The sequence below is a fragment of the Chelonoidis abingdonii genome, chromosome 4 (assembly GCF_003597395.2).
Source record: "Chelonoidis abingdonii isolate Lonesome George chromosome 4, CheloAbing_2.0, whole genome shotgun sequence".
NCBI lineage: Eukaryota > Metazoa > Chordata > Testudines > Testudinidae > Chelonoidis > Chelonoidis abingdonii.
The window spans coordinates 123,741,540-123,764,314 of NC_133772.1; the positions used below are offsets into that span (position 1 = coordinate 123,741,540).

General features: G+C 41.3%; 1 protein-coding gene across 2 annotated transcripts in view; it reads left to right on the forward strand.

The window, feature by feature from the left end:
* The window catches only part of SLC24A4 (solute carrier family 24 member 4), a 188,536-nt gene that overhangs the window by 157,349 nt on the left and 8,412 nt on the right, over positions 1–22,775 (forward strand). For both annotated transcript variants that reach the window (XM_032777409.2, XM_032777403.2), the window contains 5 exons: positions 788–932; positions 15,730–15,896; positions 18,449–18,563; positions 21,195–21,307; positions 22,177–22,242. In XM_032777409.2, coding sequence (XP_032633300.1) covers positions 788–932; positions 15,730–15,896; positions 18,449–18,563; positions 21,195–21,307; positions 22,177–22,242 — 606 coding nt within the window. The remainder of the gene's footprint in view (positions 1–787; positions 933–15,729; positions 15,897–18,448; positions 18,564–21,194; positions 21,308–22,176; positions 22,243–22,775) is intronic.

Consider the following 22,775-nt stretch of genomic DNA (forward strand, 5'->3'; position numbering starts at 1 on the left):
GGATTTGAGTTCTCTCTACTTTCAATTCCCTTTTCAGTTACACTAGGCTTAGAATTGTTTCACATGCTGGCAGCACCTTTCATGTTCAAGGTACTGTAAAGCACTTTCAAGTGAGTTGGAGCAGCTGCCATTAAAAAAGACAGCACTTGCCAATAGTTATTGCATCATTCCACCTAAGATAGCACAGCTCATGCCTTTCTGAAATGTATGAAATTAGTGCAGTGTCCCAGCTCTCATTATATGGTGAATATTTATTTTGAATAGCAACCATTGTAGCTACTGTAGTGCAGTGAGCATAGCAACATGTGCTCCACAAAAGCAATGAAAAACCCTCATGTTTAATTAGACCAGGGATGCTGCAGGGCTAATCCTCACCCGTTTGAAAAGTGTCACAGGATCTTTAAATTCTACCTGAGGGGATTTTTAAATTCTACCTGGGGGCAACTGGGGGGGAAGGAATTGGAGCAGGGCAGAAGTGACCTCAGTTAATGTTTCATCTGAAGGACAGCACCACTGATAGTGCAGCAGTCCCGGGAGTACAGCACTGCAGCATCACCACTGGGTATGAGCCCAACTCCTGGCTTGAGGCCTGAAGACATAGGTGACAAATGCTTCCAAATGAGCCATGTTCATTACTCTGTGCTAAAATAGGATTCATTTGAAAATTTGATCAGGGTCTCCAAAGTGCTAGGGTTTGAAAGAACAGAACTGACCAGGTGAACAAGATTAGCAAAATTAAGAGTTTTTCAAAGATTACTTTGGTTTTTTGGTCTGTGTTCCTGTGCAGCGTCAGCGACTGATCCACTCTGCCAATGGCACAAGCAAAACGCTTCAAAATGGGAAACATGAAAATATTGAAAATGGGAACATCATTGTGGAAAATCAAGAGGAGGAGAATGAGCATGAAAACACATCTCCCTTTTCAGCACCAGGTAGGTTTGACCTTCAAGAGAATGAGGATACTAAACAATGAACAACAGAACGGAATTAAAATGCCAAAAATGGGTTGTAGAGACAATCAAGAGTCAGTCAGGTGGAACTATGCAATTGATTTGAAGTTGTTTTGCTAGAGTTGAATGACAATAAAACTCAACTGGAGGTCACATTAAATGAAAACGGGCCATTGATTTCCAATTGCCATGTGCAGAAGTGGTGAAGGTGCTGCTTGAGTGGAGATCTAGGGTAAGAACTCAAGACTGATCTGGAGTTCTCCAGGGCTGGGCTGGATGTATAACTGTGGTAGTTGGAAGAGGGGACTAAATACATAACCTACATAGATCAATCTAATCAGCACACCCCCAATAATAGCCTTGGAATGAACTATTTACACTGGCCTCCTGATGAAAGGTAAGCTGGTGCACACAGGTATGTTAGTGACAGGGCAGAAAGACTTCTTGGAGGAGAAGGAATTAAAAAGGAGGTTCAGAATAACAAGTGGAAACACAGGCCCTCATGGTTAAATACATGTTTGGTTCTCATATGTAAAAAGTGACTAATACTACCCACTTTTTGAAAGCACTTTGAAATCCTCTGATGAAAGGGGCTATATACAGGAAAAGTGTTATCGTGATGATTTACATAGCACTTTCTATGTTGATTCATTTCAAAATGCTCTACAGATCACATAGCAGGGATTAATTCACCTGCCACTGAAATGTAGCCACATCTGGGGTGATGCACAACAGCTGTTTAACAGCAGAAAACAACATTTCTATACAGTGAAAAATAATGCCAACTCCTCTTGAAACTGAAGGAGGAATTTTAGATGTTGAACATTAAAGAGTTGAGAATGCTCTTTGATTTCTGTGCGGCCGCATTTCTAAAATGTGAATGAGGAAAGCAGAAGTGCTGTTGATTTTAGGAAATACACCTCTACCTCGATATAACGCTGTCCTCGGGAGCCAAAAAATCTTACCACTTTAAAGGTGAAAGCGCGTTATATCGAACTTGATTTGATCCGCCAGAGTGTGCAGCCCTGCCCCCCAGAGCGCTGCTTTACTGCGTTATATCGGCGTAGAGGTATACTGGAGCCCACTGAAAGAGAACCCATTGTATAATAAATACCTGTTCTCCTGTGAAGATAAAACATGGTAGACAACTGATCTGCTAATGAAACACACCTGTTGGATGGATTGATGGCAACAAACGAGTGCATTTATACAGTTTTTTTTACTGTTTCTGAAGCAGAATAAATTGAGCTTATTTACACATGTGGACGCACATAACCATGCTAATATGACAATTTAAAAACACTGTAAACTTAAACAGATAATTATAAACACAAGGGTGAGTGGTCATGTTTGTAAAGATAATTTTCCATCTAGATATTTTCAGTACATCCTTTGCTATCAGTTTTGTTTGGAGTTTGGAGCATCACAGTCCCGTATTTGATTTCATATTTCTGCACAGAGCAGAACTTGAGCGCAGGGGAAATGTTACCCAGAGCCTAAAGCTTTACTACTATTACAATAAATAACTCCTCTGGTGGCTGGAAGTTTTATCATTTCTGGCTTTGTTCAGTACCCAGGAGACTTGATTGTAAATGGGGTGGGGGGGAGATCCAGTAAAGGCTTCCTGTGTCCTACAATATTCATGGTAGCATAAGGGTTTGAACTGAGGACAGGGCTGCAAGTTATGCCACTGGCATTGTTTTAAGTCAGTCTTTCTGAATTTATTAAGAATGTTTTTCAGATCATTGAGGCCCAACAGGCCGGAGTGGAATAGGTGATGAGACACTTCAGACTACGGGTACATCTGCACTACGGGATTATTCCGATTTTACATAAACCGGTTTTGTAAAACAGATTGTATGAAGTCGAGTGCACGCGGCCACACTAAGCACATTAATTCGGCGGTGTGCGTCCATGGTCCGAGGCTAGAGTCGATTTCCGGAGCGTTGCACTGTGGGTAGCTATTCCGTTGCTATCCCATAGTTCCTGCAGTCTCCCCCACCCCTTAGAATTCTGGGTTGAGAGCCCAGTGGCTGATGGGGCAAAAATCATTGTCGTGGGTGGTTCTGTGTAAAATTCGTCACTCATTTTCTTCTCCGGGAAAGAACGGCAGGACAATCATTTCCGCGCTTTCTCCCTGATGCCTGGCAGACGCCATAGGCACGGCAATTCATGGAGCCTGTTCAGCTTTTTTTACTGTCACCGTATGTAGTACTGGATGCCGTGACAGAGCTGGTACTACAGCCACACAGCAGCGCACTTCATTTGCCTTTGCATGCCAGCAGAGACGGTTATCAGTCATTGAATACCAAGGTCTGCATGTGATACATGAAGAATGAGAACAATAAAGAAACGAAAAAAAAAAAAAACAAAGAAAACAACAAGAGCAATATCATGTCGTTCTGTACTGTCGCGCTATCATGGTGCCCCGGCTGAGGTCGGCCCGGCGGGCGGCAAAGACAAAATGGAAATGACCCCCCGGGTCAATTCCCTCCTTATTGGTATTCTAAACTAGTCCATCCTGTCTGATATGGGGCAAGTATATCTAGAAACCAGTGTATCAGAGAACCAGAGAGCACAGGCTGCTCTGTGTCAGATCCCGCGAATGATGAGCTGCGCATGGCATCTAAGGGTGTCCCTGCAGACAACCCCACTGTCGTTGCTTCCTCCTCCCCAAACCTTCCTGGGCTTACGACGTGGCAGTGTCCCCCCCTTTGTGGATGAGTAATAAGATGCACGGAAAAGAAAGCACTGACTTGTTACTTGAGATAAATTGGGGGAGGCAGCCTCAGCTGCTGTGATAGTTCAGGAGGACATTAATGGTGCAGGGGAGAGGCCCACATCCCACTGGCTATGATAGTCCAGTGCAGAAACAGAAATCTTTTTTACACATGAAAGGGAGGGTGATGGAGTTCAGCCCAGTTGCTATGATGAGGACGGTTCCAGCCGTTCTGGTACCATCTACTGGGAAGACTCGGGAATCAAATCTTATTTTACCCGCGCCCCCGAGCGCCAGACCTCACCTTGAGGCCGACCAGGACCTCAGGGCTCATGACGAGCGCTATCAGCCACTGCACTGTACGTGCTGCCACCAGGGGGGAGAGAGAGATGCTACTGTTTAGCTTTGCTGGCAGCGGCACAGCCACCGTGTCTACCAGCAGCATCCAGTAGACATAGGTATATAAAAAGCTCAAGAAACAATTTTTTCTCTTTTTTATCTACGGGGGCGGGGTAATTATGATGAGATAGACCCTGAACCACCTGGACAATGTGTTTACCCTACAGCATTGGAGCTCAGCCAAGAATGCAAATGATTTTCGGAGACTGCGGGACTGTGGTAGCTGGGAGCTTTAACGTCAGTCTCTAGCCATTGAACAACGCACAGTGGTCCCTCAGGACCCTTCACCTCCATCCTGGAAGGGCTGCCACTGTCCAGCCAGTTTACCATTGTATTTCAGGGGATATTCAGTAGCGATCCCAGCTGGGAAGGGTTCATTCACTTTCTTTACAAGCAACTTTAAAATAGTCTTTCAATTTGAATTGCACGGTATCGAGAATACTTTGACAAACAAGTCCTTCAAGAGAGATTCCAAACTATATTATAGCACGACTTAGTATATTATTCGTTAGAATGCAGAGGAGATACACACTAATTCTGACTATATGATAGAGTGCGGAGGGCAACTTCACACTGTTTCTGATTTCTTCTTGGGTTACTTATACACAGATGTTTTATCAACATGTCACAGCCAATTTAGGGTTTATTAAGGGTTTGAAGATCATAAGGGTTTTGTAAAGGCAAGTTTATTTAAGAGTTTCCTGTTATAGATGCTACTATTATGTAGAAAAATGTGTTGTCAAAATTGTCAGCATAAACATACAACTCGCCTTTATCCCTCTTCCATAGGAGCGATAGGGGTTGTCTCTCTGTTCCGAGCATTTTTTCTATGATATTTGTGTTCTAAGTTCCTACACAAGTGCATCGCGCCTTCACTATAGCAACTTCTCATACCATATCTCCTAGTGGGTTGCCAATCCGCAGATGAACATTATCTCGCAGTGTCGTTTGTCCAAGGAAATGTGTGTGTTTTACTAAACCCCAAGTATGTACCATGGGCGCTCATCCTTCATGCGGTAAGCAGATTAGCGCCCTACATATAGTATTTACTTACAAAGAAATAGCCACTCTTAACGACATGGTCCATTCTGCCGAGACTTACTTATTTTTTTTTGGAGTTTTGGTTCGACATGTGCGAGTCTCGCTCTATCCAGCTTTAGAAAGATGATAATACATAGATACAGAGATATCACATAGATAGAGGGAACTACAAGCATACCTCAGATCAAAATTGCAACATTCAAAAACTCAGCTCCAGGCAGAGCAGGGCTTCAATTCCCTGAGTATACATACCTCGGCACTGGCATCTGACCCCGGCATGAGGGTGATAGTTCAGGTATTAGCATAGGAAGTTGGTAAAAAATAGATATGCGCCACTGCAGGCGACAGTTTATGTAGTCAGCAAGGGATGCTTTGAAAGGCATCTGTTCGGTGTCTACTTACTTATTTTTACTCCCCCACAACTTTAATCTCGAATGCGCACCGTCGTGCTCTGCATTTTCATCAAGATCTGAAGCCAGTGACCTCAATTTGCAGCCACACTAACCCTAAGCTAACCTCAGATAGCAACAATTTGACGCGGTCAATATAACATAGCGATTTCAGTCGCCCTACCTCCCTATTCTCATCGTCACTTCTTCATTGTCTTCGAGTTTAATGCTAGGTGGAGTACTACGAAATCGCAATTTAATCGAGCCCTTTATATTGATATAAATGCTCGTTGTGTGGACGAGGTTTAGGGTCATGTCTTCATTCTAAAACTCAGATTATCAGATCGCGCTTAAATCAAGAGATTTATACTGCTGCAAAATCTCTAGAGAAGTGAAAGATAAATACGCGGAGTATGTAGTGTCTGAAACCAAGGACCACTAAGAACCAAGGAACTTTTCCACAATGTATATTACCATTTGATCTGTATATGAGCAAAAGCTTCATGGGAAGACTGGGAGTTTATATAAGAGCAGAGGGAAAGCTAGATATTAAAATCTTCATTATTTAGGGTCAGTCCTCTTCTAGTTACATCCTCCTTTTTGGTTACTAATGTGGGATACACAGTGGTTTTACATATCCTATTGCTGTGCCTCGAATTCCATAATACAGCAATGCTCATACTTATAACTTCGTGAGGCACGAAATTCTGTGAGTTATCATATTGCTCAGCCGACAAAAGCATATACATGTAATCCCACTTATCCTAATAACAATTCGATACGCTTTGATTCATCTCTGGGAATTCTGCATCTTCGATTAAGAACTAGATAGACAACACAAGAGCAACTAATTGATTGTTATGGTGGTGTGCTATGTGAGCATGCCACAGATTGCAGTGCTAGCAGTTATTGGATTGGTTGTTCGCTTGCAGATGACCAACTGCTATTAGTGCAAGGCTTGGCAGCTTTGTGTTCACCCTGTTGGACTTCGTCACACATAATTATGGTGCAGTTACATAGTAGCTGACGCTCTCAGAAGACGTGTAGTTTATAGTATATACAATGATCACACTAACCCTAATCCGATATGGTAATAGCGATTTCAGCGCTACTCCTCTCATCGGGAAGGAGTACAGAAACCAATTTAAAGAGCCCTTTATATTGATATAAATGGCCTCGTTGTGTGGACGGGTACAGCGTTAAATCAGTTTAACGCTGCTAAAATCGGTTTAAACGCGTAGTGTAGACCAGGCCTATTATAGAGCAAAAGTTCAGCTAGAACTGGAAGAGTTTATATAAGAGCAGAGGGACTAGATATTTAAAATCCTCATCATTATTTTCAGCTTTTCTTACTCCCCTTTTGTCTGGGGATGATTATCTATTGCTTGGATGCTCATACTCTGAGGGAGAATTCTGTTATTCTTTGCTCTCGAAAGCACCCACTTCAATAACATTGGGAAAACGTAAAGAAACAACACCATGCTTTGTTGTTGTTTAAGAGCCATGGTACAATCAGCAGCCTAAAAAAATCTGACATTTGAAATTGGCTTTAGGGAGAAAGGTAATTTTCAGACAGTTTCCCAGCATTCCCTCTGTCTATCTTTTGATGCATTTTCAGGCCAGGAATAAGGAACATATATTTTTTAAAGATCAGAAGTTCATGTATTCTTTCTGTACTATAAAGAGCACTAGGAAGAATAGACACTGAAAGGACTTTCCACGTTAGGTGCTTGCAGTTTGCAAAGTAAAATATTTTTTTTTTAGAGCCCCAGTTAAGATGGCCAAGGATTAGTCCAAACTTTTTTCTGCTGTTCTATAGTCACATCTTTTTCTGGTTTTGATTTGCTTCTTCAAGTTACACACCATGGTTACTTTTGTCAGAACATCTTTCTTCTGAAAGAGATGTAAGTGCAGTTTAATCTACCTCAGAGTAATGCTGCATTTGAAAGTACTGTCTTAAAGATCTGCTCCCTGTTATGTGTGGTGCCCCCTCAGTGGTGGGGCTCAGTCATAGAACTAAGGCTTTTGGGCATGGGAATTGGGAGTAAAGGGAGAGTTATGTGAAGGAGGTAAAGATAGCCTCAAGCTACAAAATACAGGCAGAATCCTAGATTGAATTTCAAACACCCCAAATTTCAGAGAGGTTCTAGGTTTGGTTTAGGCCCATCTCTAAACACACAAGACAACAGCAGCAGCTGCTGGGGAAGGGGTTATTATACTACCAGATTTTGGCTTTGGCTTGTATGGAAAAGTAATTGTTCTCCCTAAAAAGAGGGTACCTTGATCTCTCCTCATCTTCAGGTTAACATTTGGACAATTAGGTCTTAAGAGCTGAGGCTTATCTGACACTTCGCTGTTTGGTTAATATAAAGTAGAGTGGAAACAGCGCATGTGACGAGTGAGACAGTTAAAGCCCTGTTACAACTAAACTTTTTTTTAAAATATTCAGTTTATAAAAGTATTAAAAAAAAAAAAAGGTATAGTCCCCGCCACCACCCCGAGATCAAGGCTACTTATAACCCCTTTATTCAAACCGAGGTTGTTAAATAACACAATTTAAAGTAGAATTTAAATTCAGCTCAGCCCTGTGGCTTGTGCACAAACTAATAAATTGTTGTTCCTCATGTTGGTTTTAAAGACAGAATCCCCTCTGGTCTGTCAGCGCCCATTTAAGACAGAATGATCTAGGAGGGGAAGGCAGTGCTCAGTGTTAAATGTGGAGAGACTGAGTTGAGGAATGACCACAGGATTATTTCATTTCTTGGGAAGGTGGAGGCCAGGTATACAGTTATGGAGACGGCTCACTTGACCTTGCAGGGGAGGTATCCTTGTGAATCCTTTGGAGCAGCGTTATTAAGAAATGCTGGAGTACATCAGACTGAGATTGAGTTGGCATATCTTGAGAATGAACTGATGTGTAAGAGCCCTGGCACAGCTTAGCTGCCTTTTTAGAGCCCCGATTCAGAAAAAGCACTTAAACACATGCTTAGCTGTAAGCATGTAATTAAATCCCATTTATTGCCACATCTTCAAGCCTCTTGTAAAAGTGTGGATCATTTTGAACTCCCATTGACCTAATGGAAATTGAGAACTCCTTGTTGCACAGGATGGGTCCTAAATTCACTATAATGAAATAGTATGTTTGTGACGATAATTTTTTCCCAGAACTAAAAATATAGAGCTACTGTCCAAGGAGGTTAGCAAATCCTACCCATTATCCTATGGCACTGGCATCTTGAAAGACAATATTAAGAACAGACAGGTTTGGAACAAAAGCGTGCAGATTTAATGTTGCTCTAGGTCATTCCACTGGTAACCCACCAACTGAACAGAACTATAACCACAAGACAAAGATACCTAAAAGTAATATGTTGTGACGAAAATTCTGTTTCTCTTTTGGGCTGCATATGTGTCTCTGTTTGCAATCAGACTTTGGATTGCTGTTCTCTATCACAGCACAGATGTCTGTGCTAATTCACATGATACAAAATATAGACTGATTTTTCATAAATTAGACAGGAAAATATCTGTGCCAATTGTTCTCCTTCTTGGTAAGAAAGATGTTGGTCCCTGTTGTGACTGGATTTATATTTGTAATTTTCAGTCCAAAGGTTCACATTAAGGGATGGAGAAGTAACAGGTTATGACTTTCTTTTAAGTAGTACTTATGTTTTATCCATTGCTAAAAAAAAAAGCTATAGGAAGCCTGTTCTCTGCTCAAAGAACTGGTAACAAAATAGACAGTAATAAGAAAAATCGAACAAACAGTGGAACTAACAACAGATATACTGAGCATCTCCACTCAATAACTTCTTTATTTTTGTGGCATTCCCTTCTTTGTAGATCTGGAGTAACTCCATTGCTGTAATGGACAGCAGAATTTGTCTTTGTAGGTCCCTGACATGAAGAATTCATCTGTCTTCATTGTAGTGGACTGTGCTTTTAAGAAACCCAGTCATGGCATACACTGGGAAGTGTAACGTGCTGGATCCAGTCGTGGTGCAGGCGGAGTGATCTGAGAGGCTGTAATAAAGACCTGTTTGTTGGAAGTAGAACTGGCAGGGAAAAAAGAATTTTCATCCCATAGGAACTTTTGAGATTTTGGATACAATATTCCAATTTAGGATGAAAAATTAAAACCTAACAGTTTTGCAGATCAAACTCTGAAAAACTGAAATTCTGAAAGGGCATTTTCCATCAAAAAACAGTCAAATGTAGAATTCCTGACCAGCTCTAGTATGAATCTTTTGGGTTGTGTCTCTGGCTTTCATGATCGATATGGCAGTAGGGATGTAACATATTCATTTGTTAAGTGCCTAGCATGCAGTAGACTCTTAGAAACAAATTAGGCTGATTGGCTAATTTACATACACTAAATTTCATACACTAGTCCAATCAATCCTTAGCCCTTGAGAATAACATCATTTTGTTGCAGAATTATACTTCTTGCTTGGGTTAGTACAAGAGCTCCTACATGGAGTTGTACACTCTTCATTACTACATGACTTAAGATCAAAATTTGAATTAAATATTACTGATGATGATTAGTCCTAAATCTCAGCTGTAAATTATATAGTGTAATTAGGACCCAGGAGAAAGGGAACTTAAAATTCATTTTCATTAGTGGAAAAAGACTGTTTTGTTTAAAAAGTTAAAGTAACAAATTTTGAAACTGATAAAATGAAACACTTTTTAAAAAGCAAACACACCGACAGTGCCAGCTCCTCAATTGGTGTAAATGGGCACAACTCAATTGATTTCAGCAGAGCTACTCTAATTTACACCAGCTGAGGATCTGGATCAATTTATAATTAACCAGTGGAATTCATTGCCACCAGTTACACTGAGGTGAAATGCTTGGTAGAATTCAAAAAAGGACTAGAGTGGGGATGGTCAGCATTTTTTCTTCAGGTTTAAAAATTTCAAAGAAAAACAGAGGAAGAAATTGCAGAAAGGTCCATAAAATCTTTCCTGTTTCTCAACCAGCCCTACAGCTGAGATTTATGTGAATTAGTAAGAATATCTGTGGTATCACCAATTGTGATAAACATTTATAAGAGGTGTCAACACTCATGCTTCGAGACTCCGGTTTCAACCACTAACTACCTGGGGTTAGAAAGAAGCTTTCTCCATAATTGTCCTTTTTTGAGATTTTGACACTTTCTTCTAAAAAGCATTTGGTATAAGTCATTGTCAGAGAGCATACCAGCGTAGATGGACCATTTGTTTGACTCTGTCTGGTAGTCCCTAATTTAAGTTACACAGTAATACACTGAATAAAGCACTCTTCCTACTTACCTGCTCCTCCTTCATTCCCAGAAGAAATGATTCAATGGCCTAGATATCAAGTTTGAAATACCAGAGCTCCAACAGTGCATTTGACTCCTGGCAGTATCATCACAGCCTTTGGCCCATCTAAGCTAGATAAAACCGAGTTCCACGTGTAATGCTGCCTGTAGCAACTCAAGAGTGTGAGGACCAGCCTCAGGGCAGATTGTTAGGAACCAGGGCACAAACCTCAAATTGGCTGTGAGTTTGCCAGCCAATTGTCAAGTGTAAACTCCTCAAGTACTACAAGAGCCTAAACATGGAGCCATAGACAGTCCCATGGGTACGCCAATCTGTCTCGCCGCACAGGTGAGCACCCCTTTGTGATAAATTGTCCCTTACACCAAGAATCACAGCAATATTCAGGTTACTCCCAGTCCCAAAGGACCAGTCACTTACCCTAGGTCAATGGCACTTTAGAGCTCACACCAAAGACAGCAATGGTAGCCAATTCAGTAATAAACTATATAGAGATTTGTGAAATAGGAAAAAGAAACAGTTATTTACAAGGTGAAAGCAGGTAAACATATACACACAAATGAGTTACAATCTTAAGTTTCAAAAGGTGATAGAAGTCTCTATGTTCAGCAAGGTCTATATATTCTTTAGGGCTAACGCAGGCTACGCAGCCGAGGATCCCTTCCCCGACCAAGTAGCATAAAGATACCTAGTTCCTTTTGTCTGGGGTTTTTATCCCCCTTCTAACAAGTGCTCTGAGCTGCAAACTCAGCTGATGGGGGAGGGAGGAGGAATCCACTGGCATGACTCATCTTCATGGGGTGGGGGGAGAGCAGAACACCGAAGTATTTTATCCTCTTAACATCTGGTGTTGATGGACATTTCCTGTTGGGAAGGATGTTAAACCTTCTGTTGATGAGCAGCCCTTCACGCTAATTTAATGTCTCTCTCCTGTCTGGTGATTTACATAGTCACAGAGGCTCACAATACAACCACTCAAATACTGCTTTACAATATGAGATACAGATGTTACCAGTGAGATTAATGCATGCAGCAATTCACATGCATTCAGTAAAGCCTAAACTCATTCTTACCATTCTAATACCTGACTTAAAATACTAACACATAGGCAAGCCAGACTGATTCCAGCTATGTATTTGTCAGTGTTCAGTTGAGACATGGGGACTTTGGCATGAGCTGGCACCTGGTCTTCCAGCATCACACTGTATGGTTTACCAAGTGTGAGGGTTTTGGGTGAAACTTTAAAACTGAGTTCCTGTCTGCTATATGTGGATATTGCAAATCTTATAAATCCTTTTTTTAAAAGTAGGGCTTTGACCAATATTCCATTCTCATCACCGTTGTGCTGTGTGTTGTTTACCTGTTAACTTGTACCTAGAGATGGCCACATTTTAATGGGAAAGTGATTCCTGCAAGTATAAAGTTTGTAAAGCTCTTTTGTGAGGAAATAGGGACATACAGCATTAGAGGAATATACTGAAAATTAATATAAGACTTTTCATTGTAGCACTGTGTCTTAGGAATGTTTGGCTCCCAAAGCTTCTTATATACAGTGCAAAGCATATAGATTTGAAAAAGATTAAAATACTTCAAACAAGACAGGAATTATTCTGCTCTCAGCTACACTAGTGTAATTCACAAGTAACTCTGTGTTAGTCGGTTGCACACAGGGCCACCCAGAGGATTCAGTGGGCCTGGGGCAAAACGAGGGAGCTGTGGTGTTTGTACTCACATGGCGGCGGTACAGGTCTTCGGCAGCATTTCGGTGGCGGGGAGCCCTTCAGTTGCTCTGCCTCTTCGGCACCACTGAAGGGGCTCCTGCTGCCAACATGCCGACAAAGACCTGGAGCGACTGAAGGGCCCCCCCGCTGCCAAAATACCACCGAAGTCCCGGACCACCTGGGGGCCCAGGTGTCAAAAATAGATAGCTAAGGGTTAATGTTTCTTTCACCTGTAAAGGGAACAAAGGGAACCAAACACCTGACCAGAGGACCAATCAGGAAACTGGATTTTTCAAAGTCAGGGAGAGAATTTTTGGGGTCTGAGTCTCTTTTGTCTGTCTCTCAGCTATGAGAAGGTCCTTTCTATCTTCTAATCTTCTGTTTCCCAAATTGTAAGTACAGGTAGAAACAAATATGGCTTTTATGTTGTTTTGGTTGTATTTACATGTGTGTAACTTGCTGGAATGTTAAATTGTATCTCTTTTGAATAAGGTTGTTATTCATTTTTCTTTAAGCAATTGATCCTGTATTATGTCATCTTGATACAGAGAATATTTTGATGTCTTTTTTCTTTCTTTTTTTTATATAAAGCTTTCTTTTAAGACTTGTTGAGTTTTCTCTCTGGTAGGCTCAAGGAACGAAGGGGAGGGAATTCTCTTTGTGTAGATCTACGGAGGTACTCTGCAGCACCAGGGAATTGGTGGAGGGAAGAGATAGAATCATTCTGTTTCCTGTATTTGGGTTTGTCTTTGTGGAATAGAGGAGACATGCTTCTTGGTATTGTGATGTAAAGAGATTGCATCAGTACTCTGGTTAGCCCAGAGAGGAAAGTCTGGGTGGGAGAGAGAGGGGGAAGGGAAGTGGGTTACTTTTCCTTTGTTGTGAGACTCAGAGTCTCTGATCTTGGGGTCCTCCAAGGAAAGTTTGGGGACCAGAGCGAGGCAGGCGCTGTAATTCCTGTCTGGTGGCAGCGAGATAAGATCCAGCTGGTAATTAAGCTGGAGATTCATGCTAGGCACCCACATTTGGATGCTAAGGTCCAGATTTGGGAAGAGGCTATGATCAGGGAAATGCCCCACTTGCGCCCTCCCACCCTCCGGACGACCCTGGTTGCACCAGTGTAACTTGTGTAAGTTAGACCAGATCCAGACTAATGTTCTGGATGCTTTCTTTAATGAAGCAATCCTCCAACTGCAGGATGAGTGGGCAACTGTCTCACTAAATTACTGGAAAATAAGGACCTGATTTGATCTCTCACTTGATGGAACACTTCGTTGGTCTTAGATCTGATTTACACTAGAATAGAATCAGGCTGGTATGTTTCTCTGTCGCATGGAAGAAGAGATCCTGTATTGCGAGATAACAAGTATGGCATTTGCAATTGCTGTCTTTCATTTTCTTTGTTGAGGGCTGTACCCTGATAGGGATCCTACTTAAGACCAGGATCAACAAAGCACCTTAAGGAAAATGCTAACCAGGGTCTCAAAAACGTGGTCACAGATTATTCCTGCAGCCGCCAGCTCCCCTCTCCAGCACCCCTCTCCCCAGGTGCAGTGTCCCTGCTCCTCTGCCTACCTCTAGGCACTTTCTGCCGCCAACAGCTGTTGGTGGCGCTTAGCCTTTCAGAGGAAGGGAGGAACGGGGACCATGCGCTCAGGGGAGGAAACGGAGAAGGGGCAGGGTGGGGCGGGGATTGGGGAAGGTTGGAATAGAGGCAGGGAGGGGAGGGTTGGGGCGGGACTTTGGGGAAGGGGTTGGAACGGGGGCAGGGAAGGGGTGAGAAGAGGTGGGGCGGGGCCTCATGGAAGGGGTGGAGTGGGGGCACCCAGAGGCAGTGGGGGTATGTGTGTGGGTCAGTGATGCGGCCCTCGAGCCAATGTACTAGTCCTCATGCGGCCCTCCTAGTCATTTGAGTTTGAGATCCCTGTGCTAAACCATGAATGTTCACATTGACTTTCCACTAGTTTTGCTAAATCAAGGCCTAAACAAATAATATTTCTGTGACAAAAAATAGAAATCTCTTTTACAAAGCATTGGTCCAGCTGTCTTCATTGCAGCACAGGCTCAGGTAAGCACTGGAAAGCTGGAGTTTCAGCTTTACTACTATCTTTTAAACCTGAAGGCAGCATGATATTGTTTGTTGCTCTCTCTGCAACTAATTTTTGCTTCATTGAAGAATGCATTGAGGGACATTGATCCAGATTCTGGTCTCACTTACACCTGTTTTACAGTTGTGTAACTCTGACTACAGTGGAGATGTATCTGTTTTTTTAATTCTTTTCCTTTGGTGTGATTATCTTATCCATCTGTTTCAAAACAGCACATTTGTATAGATCTTGCACACACAATGATCCGGGCATTTATACTGTTTCAAGCACCAAGAAATCCCCTGCCAGCTTAAATGTACCCAAAATAAAACTACATAAAGGGCACTTGACTGTGCCCCTCATTTGTCAGCCTGAAAAACAAACTTGTAGAATGCTTGAAAAATGTCTCAAGGGTATGAATATAATCCTTAGTCTGTGAAAATCCTGTAGTTTGCCTCTGGTCTCAATAATTTAAATTTACGTGCACATTTGCAACACTTCACACTTCTGAAACATTGGCATTTCATATATCTTGTCTGTGAAGCAAGAGTGAGTATATTGTTATGCAGATAGTAAACTGTGATTTGCAAATTTTCTGGCACGAGATCCTTCACAGGCACAGCTCAGAATGAAGGCCAGCGTCTGTTTTTTATATCAGCTAAAAACGTTCACTGATATTGCACAGAAGTGGGCATTTTTTTACTCTGTTCCTTTAAAAAAAAAAGTTATAATTTGCTTTTTATTTCAGGTGAGGGGCTTAATGGTAAGATAACATGCCCTTGAAAGGGCAGTACTACCATCCTTCTGTTTGAAATTCAAAAGAGCAATACATTGTGGCTCAATTTCAACATTGGATGTATGTACATTGTCTGGTTTGAATCAGTGGGAACCCTACACATGCATCCAAGGGCAGAACTCGCCGTATTATAAAGAGAGACAGAAATTGCGGACATGGTGCAAGGGACACAAATGACCCTCAAACCAAAATGCACAGCTGCAACCAAGCCTATTTATTATTTTCTCCTCTATCCACATAATGTGCATACATATGTAACTGGACATGGCACAGCAGGAATAGGAAAGTTAAATATGTTGTTTTTTCCTTTCTTTCTGCAGATGGAAAAATGAACAAAGTCAAATGGATTGTCACATGGCCATTGCTATTCCTGCTCTTTTGTACCATTCCAAACTGCAACAAACCACGTTGGGAGAACTTTTTTATGCTGACATTCATTTTATCCACTCTGTGGATTGCTTTGTTCTCCTATTTTATGGTGTGGATGGTGAGTGGAAACAACACAACCTTGTTTTAAGAAATGAAATACACAGGCCAGATGTTGAACGTCTTCAATTCCAGTCCCAGTTTGTTTTAGGTGAAGAAGAACGTAGCCACATTGGGATGGCATGTGTGCCGTCTAGTAGTTATTCTAATATCTGACCTATGTGCTAGTCTCTCTTCTGGACAGTACTTTTGGACCATATTTTTAAAGGTAGGCACTTAAAGATGCAGATGGGGGCCTAGTGTGATTTTTTTCAAAAATTCCTCAGTGCCTACTTCCTAATATTGGGAGTTAGGGCTTAGGTGCTTTTGAAAATCCCACTAGGTGCCTATCTGTGTCTTTAGGCACCTAATACTTTTAAAAATATGGCCCTAAGGCCTGATCTTGAAATATACTCACACAGTAACTCAGGTGAGTAGTAAGGGGAGCAGGATCAGATAGACCAAGTGTGAAATGCTTTAGGTGGAATGGACTATATTAGTCGCAAGTATTATTATCCTTTTTAGTAAGAGTGCCATAGAGGTTACCCATACATCTTTTCAGTTGCTCTTAATGTGTGCAAAAATGTAGGCTCTGATGAAGATATATCAGGTATGATCCGTTCTGAAACACACTTTAAACGCTAGTCCAGGTGATTCACTCTTATTTTCCCTCAATTTTTATAGCTTAAATGTACATTTTCACTCAGAAGAGACATGAATAGTAAAGTTAGACTCTTCGTAATTAAAGAAGTATTTTTGGAAGTTTAAAAAGGCATCTTTTTTCTATTCAGAGAGAGGCAAAGCTAATGAAAAGTTATGTTAGTACTGCTGCAAGACTAGTAGGTCAATCGCAGGGTAGATAAAGCATTCACATGCCTATATTTTCCTCAATTAAAAAATCAGTAAAATGAAAAAATCTAACTCTTTCATAATACATATCCTGGAAAATGAAATATGTAACAGTTTCGTGTGACCTTTTGGAAGCATCTTCATTTACAAGCAGCTGATCTTCATAACTTGCTTAAGGCTTGTGAGTTGTATGACACAGCTTTACTTGTCTGGGATACATACCGATAGCTCTGTCAGTATGTTATACATTTGGGAATTATTTTATTTTTCCATTTCCACTTGGATACAGTATTTTCCCTTAAGTTAATATTTAAAGTATTATATTATAAAATAAAACCCTCTTCCCCTGATTTTATAATATGTAGCAAAAACTATTTGAGAGATTCATATTCCAACAATTAATTCTCGCTGATGTACCAAATTGCCACAACTTCATAGCATCTATACTTCAGTAAGACCATGCTCTCTACCCTGGACTTTCAGAACTTCTGTTGAAAACAGTGGGAGTTTTGTGGAAAGACCAAAAGTAGGATGTGTTCAGAGATGCTGTAACAGTGTCTCTGATCTCTTTCAAGATGCATCCATGCCTTAATGTCCACATAGTTACTTGCCCTTTCAGTGGGAAAATGTCTTAGTGATCGGATAACTTAATTTAATCTTCTGGCTAAGTTAGAAAAAAGACCCCATCCTTTCTGGGGTAACCACAACTCTAACAACAAAAAGAGTCCGAGCAAACACTTTAGGCTTCTGGGCCACTGCCTGCTTTAAGAGTCTGTGGGAACTCTTCTCCTTGACTGCAGGGATTCCAAAAAGAGCCCCTTGATTGCACGGATCTACAAATAGGCTTTTCTTATAGGAGTACCAGCACAGTACTTCAAGGTGGCAGCACTGAGGTTTATGGGAATCCATGCCACCCTTTCTACCCAGGCTCCAGCCCTAATCCCCTGAGCAACGAAGTAGCTGTCTGCTCCAGTCTCAAATGTTCCAGCTTCACTCTTACTCTTACCACAGGCTACTTCCTAGGCTTGCTTAGGTGGCTGGCTATTAAGCCTTCTTTCTGGCCCCTTTTTCAGGGTATTTTAACACTCCCCCCCTCTTGAGACCCTTCCTCCCATCCTTACTGGGATCCCCATTGCAGGCTGCTGTCTCTCCCTAGGCTCTTCCAAAGCTGCATCTGGGCCATTTGTTTAGAGAGACTCATGTTCTGTTCCCTTTAGGAGTGTCTCTGTAAAGATCCTCAGAAGAGGTCTCACTTCTTCCCAAGCTATTCTCTTACTATGGCAAAGGGAGCTCTTTTATAGTTCTTTGTTCTTCCCTCTTCCCAGCCTGCATTGCTGCCAACTGTACGGCAACCTTCAGACCTGGGAACCACCCAGCATTCCATTGTTCCAGGAAGAACATAAGAACAGACTGCACCGGTCTGTAAGCACCTTAAGGGGCCAGCACATCTTGTTACAAATGTATAAAGTGGAGCACTTTAAATGTCTTTCATAAAACCCTTAAGAATGTGCCTACAAGTACTTATTTTTTCCTAGTAGGAGGTTGTTAGTCAGATTGTTGCTATGATTTTGTTTCCTTATAGAAATGTGTGTGTGTGTAACTGTCATAACAGCCACATCCAGAAACTGAAGTGAAGAGTGAATCACAAATGTATTGGAAATACAGTATCAGACATAAGAAAGACTTCCCAATTATTTTAAATGGCTGTTTTTACTTACTGTGCAGGTTACTATAATTGGATACACCCTGGGGATCCCTGATGTTATCATGGGCATTACTTTCCTAGCTGCAGGAACAAGCGTTCCAGACTGCATGGCCAGCTTAATAGTAGCAAGACAAGGTATCATTTCTGTTCAAGTGTTCCAACAATTTCATGCTTTGCTTCTGTAATATGCAGGTTTTCTCAAATTGTTATTTGAATTATGATAGCACCTAGGAGCCCCAGTCATGGACCAGCGCCCCACTCTGCTTGGTGCTGTAAAAACAAAAATGGTTTCTGCCGTGTTACATCTCTGGTTATGAATATGGGGCATGTGTTACATCCAAGAGGCGTGAAGCATCAGGAGAAATTGCTAAATGTTCTGGCAGTTCATTCAGCAACCAAGCCTCACATATGCAGCATAGATCAGTCAGATTAGAAAGATGTAACATACACATGAGCTACACTAGAAAAGATCAGCCATAAAAATAGGATTGTACACCAAAAAGATGCATAGAAAAAGGGTTTGCTTTTTGGATCATGTCCTAAGTCCTGCATGTAAAACTTGCATTGATTTCAAATTAAGTTGATGGGGAAAAATATTGGGGGAAAAGGCACAACAAAAGTTAACTTGCTTCAAATGTATTCCTCGTCCAACTAGAGACAGCCAGCATCTTCCTTTTGGCTCTATGAATATTAACACTGAGTAGGGAAAGATGAACCTTAACTATGTCTAGTTTAATTTTCCGATTTAAAAGGCCAAAGATTTTTCCAGCTCATATTTACATGGCTGAGATTTTGATTTTTTTTTTTTAAAGCTTGTCTTTTTTACATGAGAAATATTTATGGACACATCCTTTGCCATTGTTGCTTAAAACAAGCATGAGTGTGTTCATTTGTATCACACTGGAGCAGATAGTAATAACAGCATTTTGCAGTATTCCAACTCACAGCCCTTAATGCCAAAGGATGGCTTTGTTCTCCAGGCTGCCTACAGGCTTCAAGAATTCTGAAGTCCTAAACTAGCCACCAGGAGCCAGTAGTGTCCCTCATCTGTATGATGTGAACTGCAAGAATAGATTTCATTTATAACTGTAAGAGCTATACAGTTCACACAATCTGTTTTTAAATGTTTTGGATATGCCTAATAAAAAAGAATCATATATTAAAAATCATCCATTCTCCACTTCATATTAGGAATTACATGCAGGAAAATCTCACAAAAATAGATCAGCTGTGTTAAGAACTGTTCTGGGACACTGCCCATTAAAATTGTTTTCTTCCGTGTATGATATTAGAGTCAGTAGATCTGTAGAGGATATACAGGGGGGATGTGTTAAAATGATCAGTGTAATGCCTTCATAATGCTTGAACTTGTACAGAAGATAAGTGCTATCATTCTTTATCTCTGTTCACTAGAGTCTCTACCATAAGTTTAACTCAAAATGTTAAATGAGTAATCAATAAGGAAAAAAAGCTATCTGCTTAGTTTAGTTATTTCACAGTCCAGTTAATATTCTATTTGTAGTTTACTATCAATTTCTGTGGGCCAAATCTTTGCAATAGAATATCACCACATATCAGGCAAAAACCTGATTACTTGCTATGAGAGTACAGGCAAGGAACAGCTTGGTGAAGTGGCAGATGGAGAATCCCTGATTCTCCCATGTAACATGTGTGGGCCATGCATGGCACTTTAGCAAAGGGTTTCCCAAAGGGCAAATGCAGGTGTGCCCTGACAGTGAAGGGAAGCTGCAAGTCGCCATAAACACAAATCCTGAGGCTATCCCAGGGATGGACAGTCTGCGCTACTGACCGTGTCCCACTGTGTCAGGCCAGGCTTTGGGAGCAGACATCGTGCATGTGATCCAGCTGGAAGTCTCTCACGGGCTTGAAAGCTCACCACAAAGCTGATCTTATCTGCAGGGCACTTTCAACAATATTAGATCTTTCCCTCCTTCCTGGCATGTGTTTTGTGGATTTGGCAGTAGCACAGATAACTAAGCCAGTACTTGAGAGAGAAACAAATCGGGGTGAGCACTCCGGCCACCATTTTTATGGTATCAGAATCAGACACCAACTAATATTGAGCACAGGAGACAGCGATTCAGTAAGAACAAGGTTCTGGTGACCTTACCACCCACTCACACTTTGTTCTCCTATTTTATTATTGTTTCGGGTTGTTTTTAAAAATTGAAATTTCTAAAGTGAGCTTGATGCTCACACGCATAAGGGTCCACTCCTGCTCAGTGCTGAATGTCGTCAGCTCCCACGCTGCTCAGCCCCTTTCATGATCACCTTTCAGATTAGCTAGAGCCCACATCCCCAGAGCACATCCCAAGAGATGAAGACAGACCACACACAGCTTCCTACAATGAAACTCATGGCCAGCTTTGCCCTGGGACTACAGAGAAAACCAGACAAAGCTTATCAATCTGTTTTTTTAATTGGCATCAAACTCAAACACCAAACAATTTCTGTTCACCCCTCAAGGATGGCACAAAGTATATTGGTTGTGAGCATTTTTTTATTTTAAAAGGTTATGTAAATGTTATGCAAAGTACGTGTTGATCTTAGGTACTTGGCAAATTGCCCATGTGGGGATTGCACGAGTGCTTAGTTAGCTAATTTTAAAGTGTCATCTTACATTGCAAAGCTGCTCAGTAGTCATTCTCTTTCTCTCTCTCCCTCCTCCTCAGCCTTGTTACAGAATGTTTGTCCTGTGTGTTGTTTTGACCTGAGAATTACTGTTTGTTTGTTTTTGTTTCCGAGGTCTTGGTGACATGGCAGTATCCAATACAATAGGGAGCAATGTATTTGACATTTTAGTAGGCCTTGGAGTACCATGGGGCATGCAAACTATGTTGATTGATTATGGCTCAGTGGTACGTATATATATATATATTTTTAATTGTTTAAATTTTTGTGTGTGTTTTGTTTTCAGAAGAAAACATTGTAAAAATGTTAAGCATTTTTATTAGTAATTAATAAGATATGAGGTTATTTCCTGGTCAAAGAACAGGGAGACATGCGAACAGCTTTCCTGTCACAAGATGCAATTAATTCCCATTGCTTTCAGTGTGAGTTAATTGTATTGGGTGGCAGGAGAATATGAGCAATTGGGTCTATTCCTGGCTCTGCTATTGTCTGACATCGCATCTTTGAGCGAATCTCTTTGGCTCTCCATGTCTCAGTTTATCTGTTTGTAAAATGAGGATAATAAGGCTTACTCTCCTTGAGAGTTATTGGCCAAAGGCAATATACAAGTGCTGAGGGGTTTTAGTTAAGCAAGACTGATTCTTTTAAACAGCTGTTCTCCCATTATTGTAACTTTTGCCATGAATTAAACAGCTAGGATTTATGTTGTTTAAAAATTGTAAATGGGGGCTTGTCAATACAGTGAAGCAATGAGCACTAAGTGATGTGATTTCTAAAGTGCACTAATATGTTGCACATTAATTGGGCCATGTAGACCCCAGTGCACTTTAGTGTAGTGAGGCACACCAGGAAACCTTTAGTGCACCTGAGCAGGGTCAACACAGGCCAATTAATGCACAACATGTTAGTGCACTTTAGAAATCACACCCCTGTAGAGTGCAGAACGCTGTCATGTAGACAAGCCCTTCATTTTAAATTTTAGACATTACTTCAAAATAGAATAGAGAATGTTGTAAGTCAAGAGGCAGTTAACTTTCTATTGTACTTACTATGTTCTAAACATTTTAAAGTTCTCTTTTATGTCTAATTTTCACAGGTTAATATAAATAGCAAGGGACTGGTCTATTCAGTTGTGCTTCTGCTGGGGTCCGTAGCTCTTACGGTAAGTATTTCTGTCGTTTAAAATATGACCCAGTTGAGTATTCACTTCATGTCATAATTTGATACATGTATTTACTTTGCATGTAGCAGGAGGAGAAACTGGAAGTACTTACCATTCTGACTAGAGTTTATTCATATAGAGCTTGATCTAGCAACCGGTGACATCAGTGGGCATTAAATCAGGTTCTCAGCACCCAGTGGGGCACTGAGGACCTTCAATTCCCATTTATTTCAGTGAGAACTGAGGACCTCAGCTCCCAGGAGGAGCTAACTAAGTACCTCTCAGGACTGGGCCTTTATTTTGTAACAAAGGGCCTGGTAAGTGAAACATTAATTTGGGTCTGAAGTCGGTTCCAATGCATCTAGGGCCTGCACTGGAATGCATTGAAGTCAGTGGCAAAACTCCCACTGAGCCTAATGTAGGTAGAACCAGACTCTGAAAGTGTAAATATCCATCCTCATTATCATTTCGCTAACAGTGTTTCTCAAACTGTAGACTCCCAGCGGAGACTACACAGAGAATGTGGTCATCAC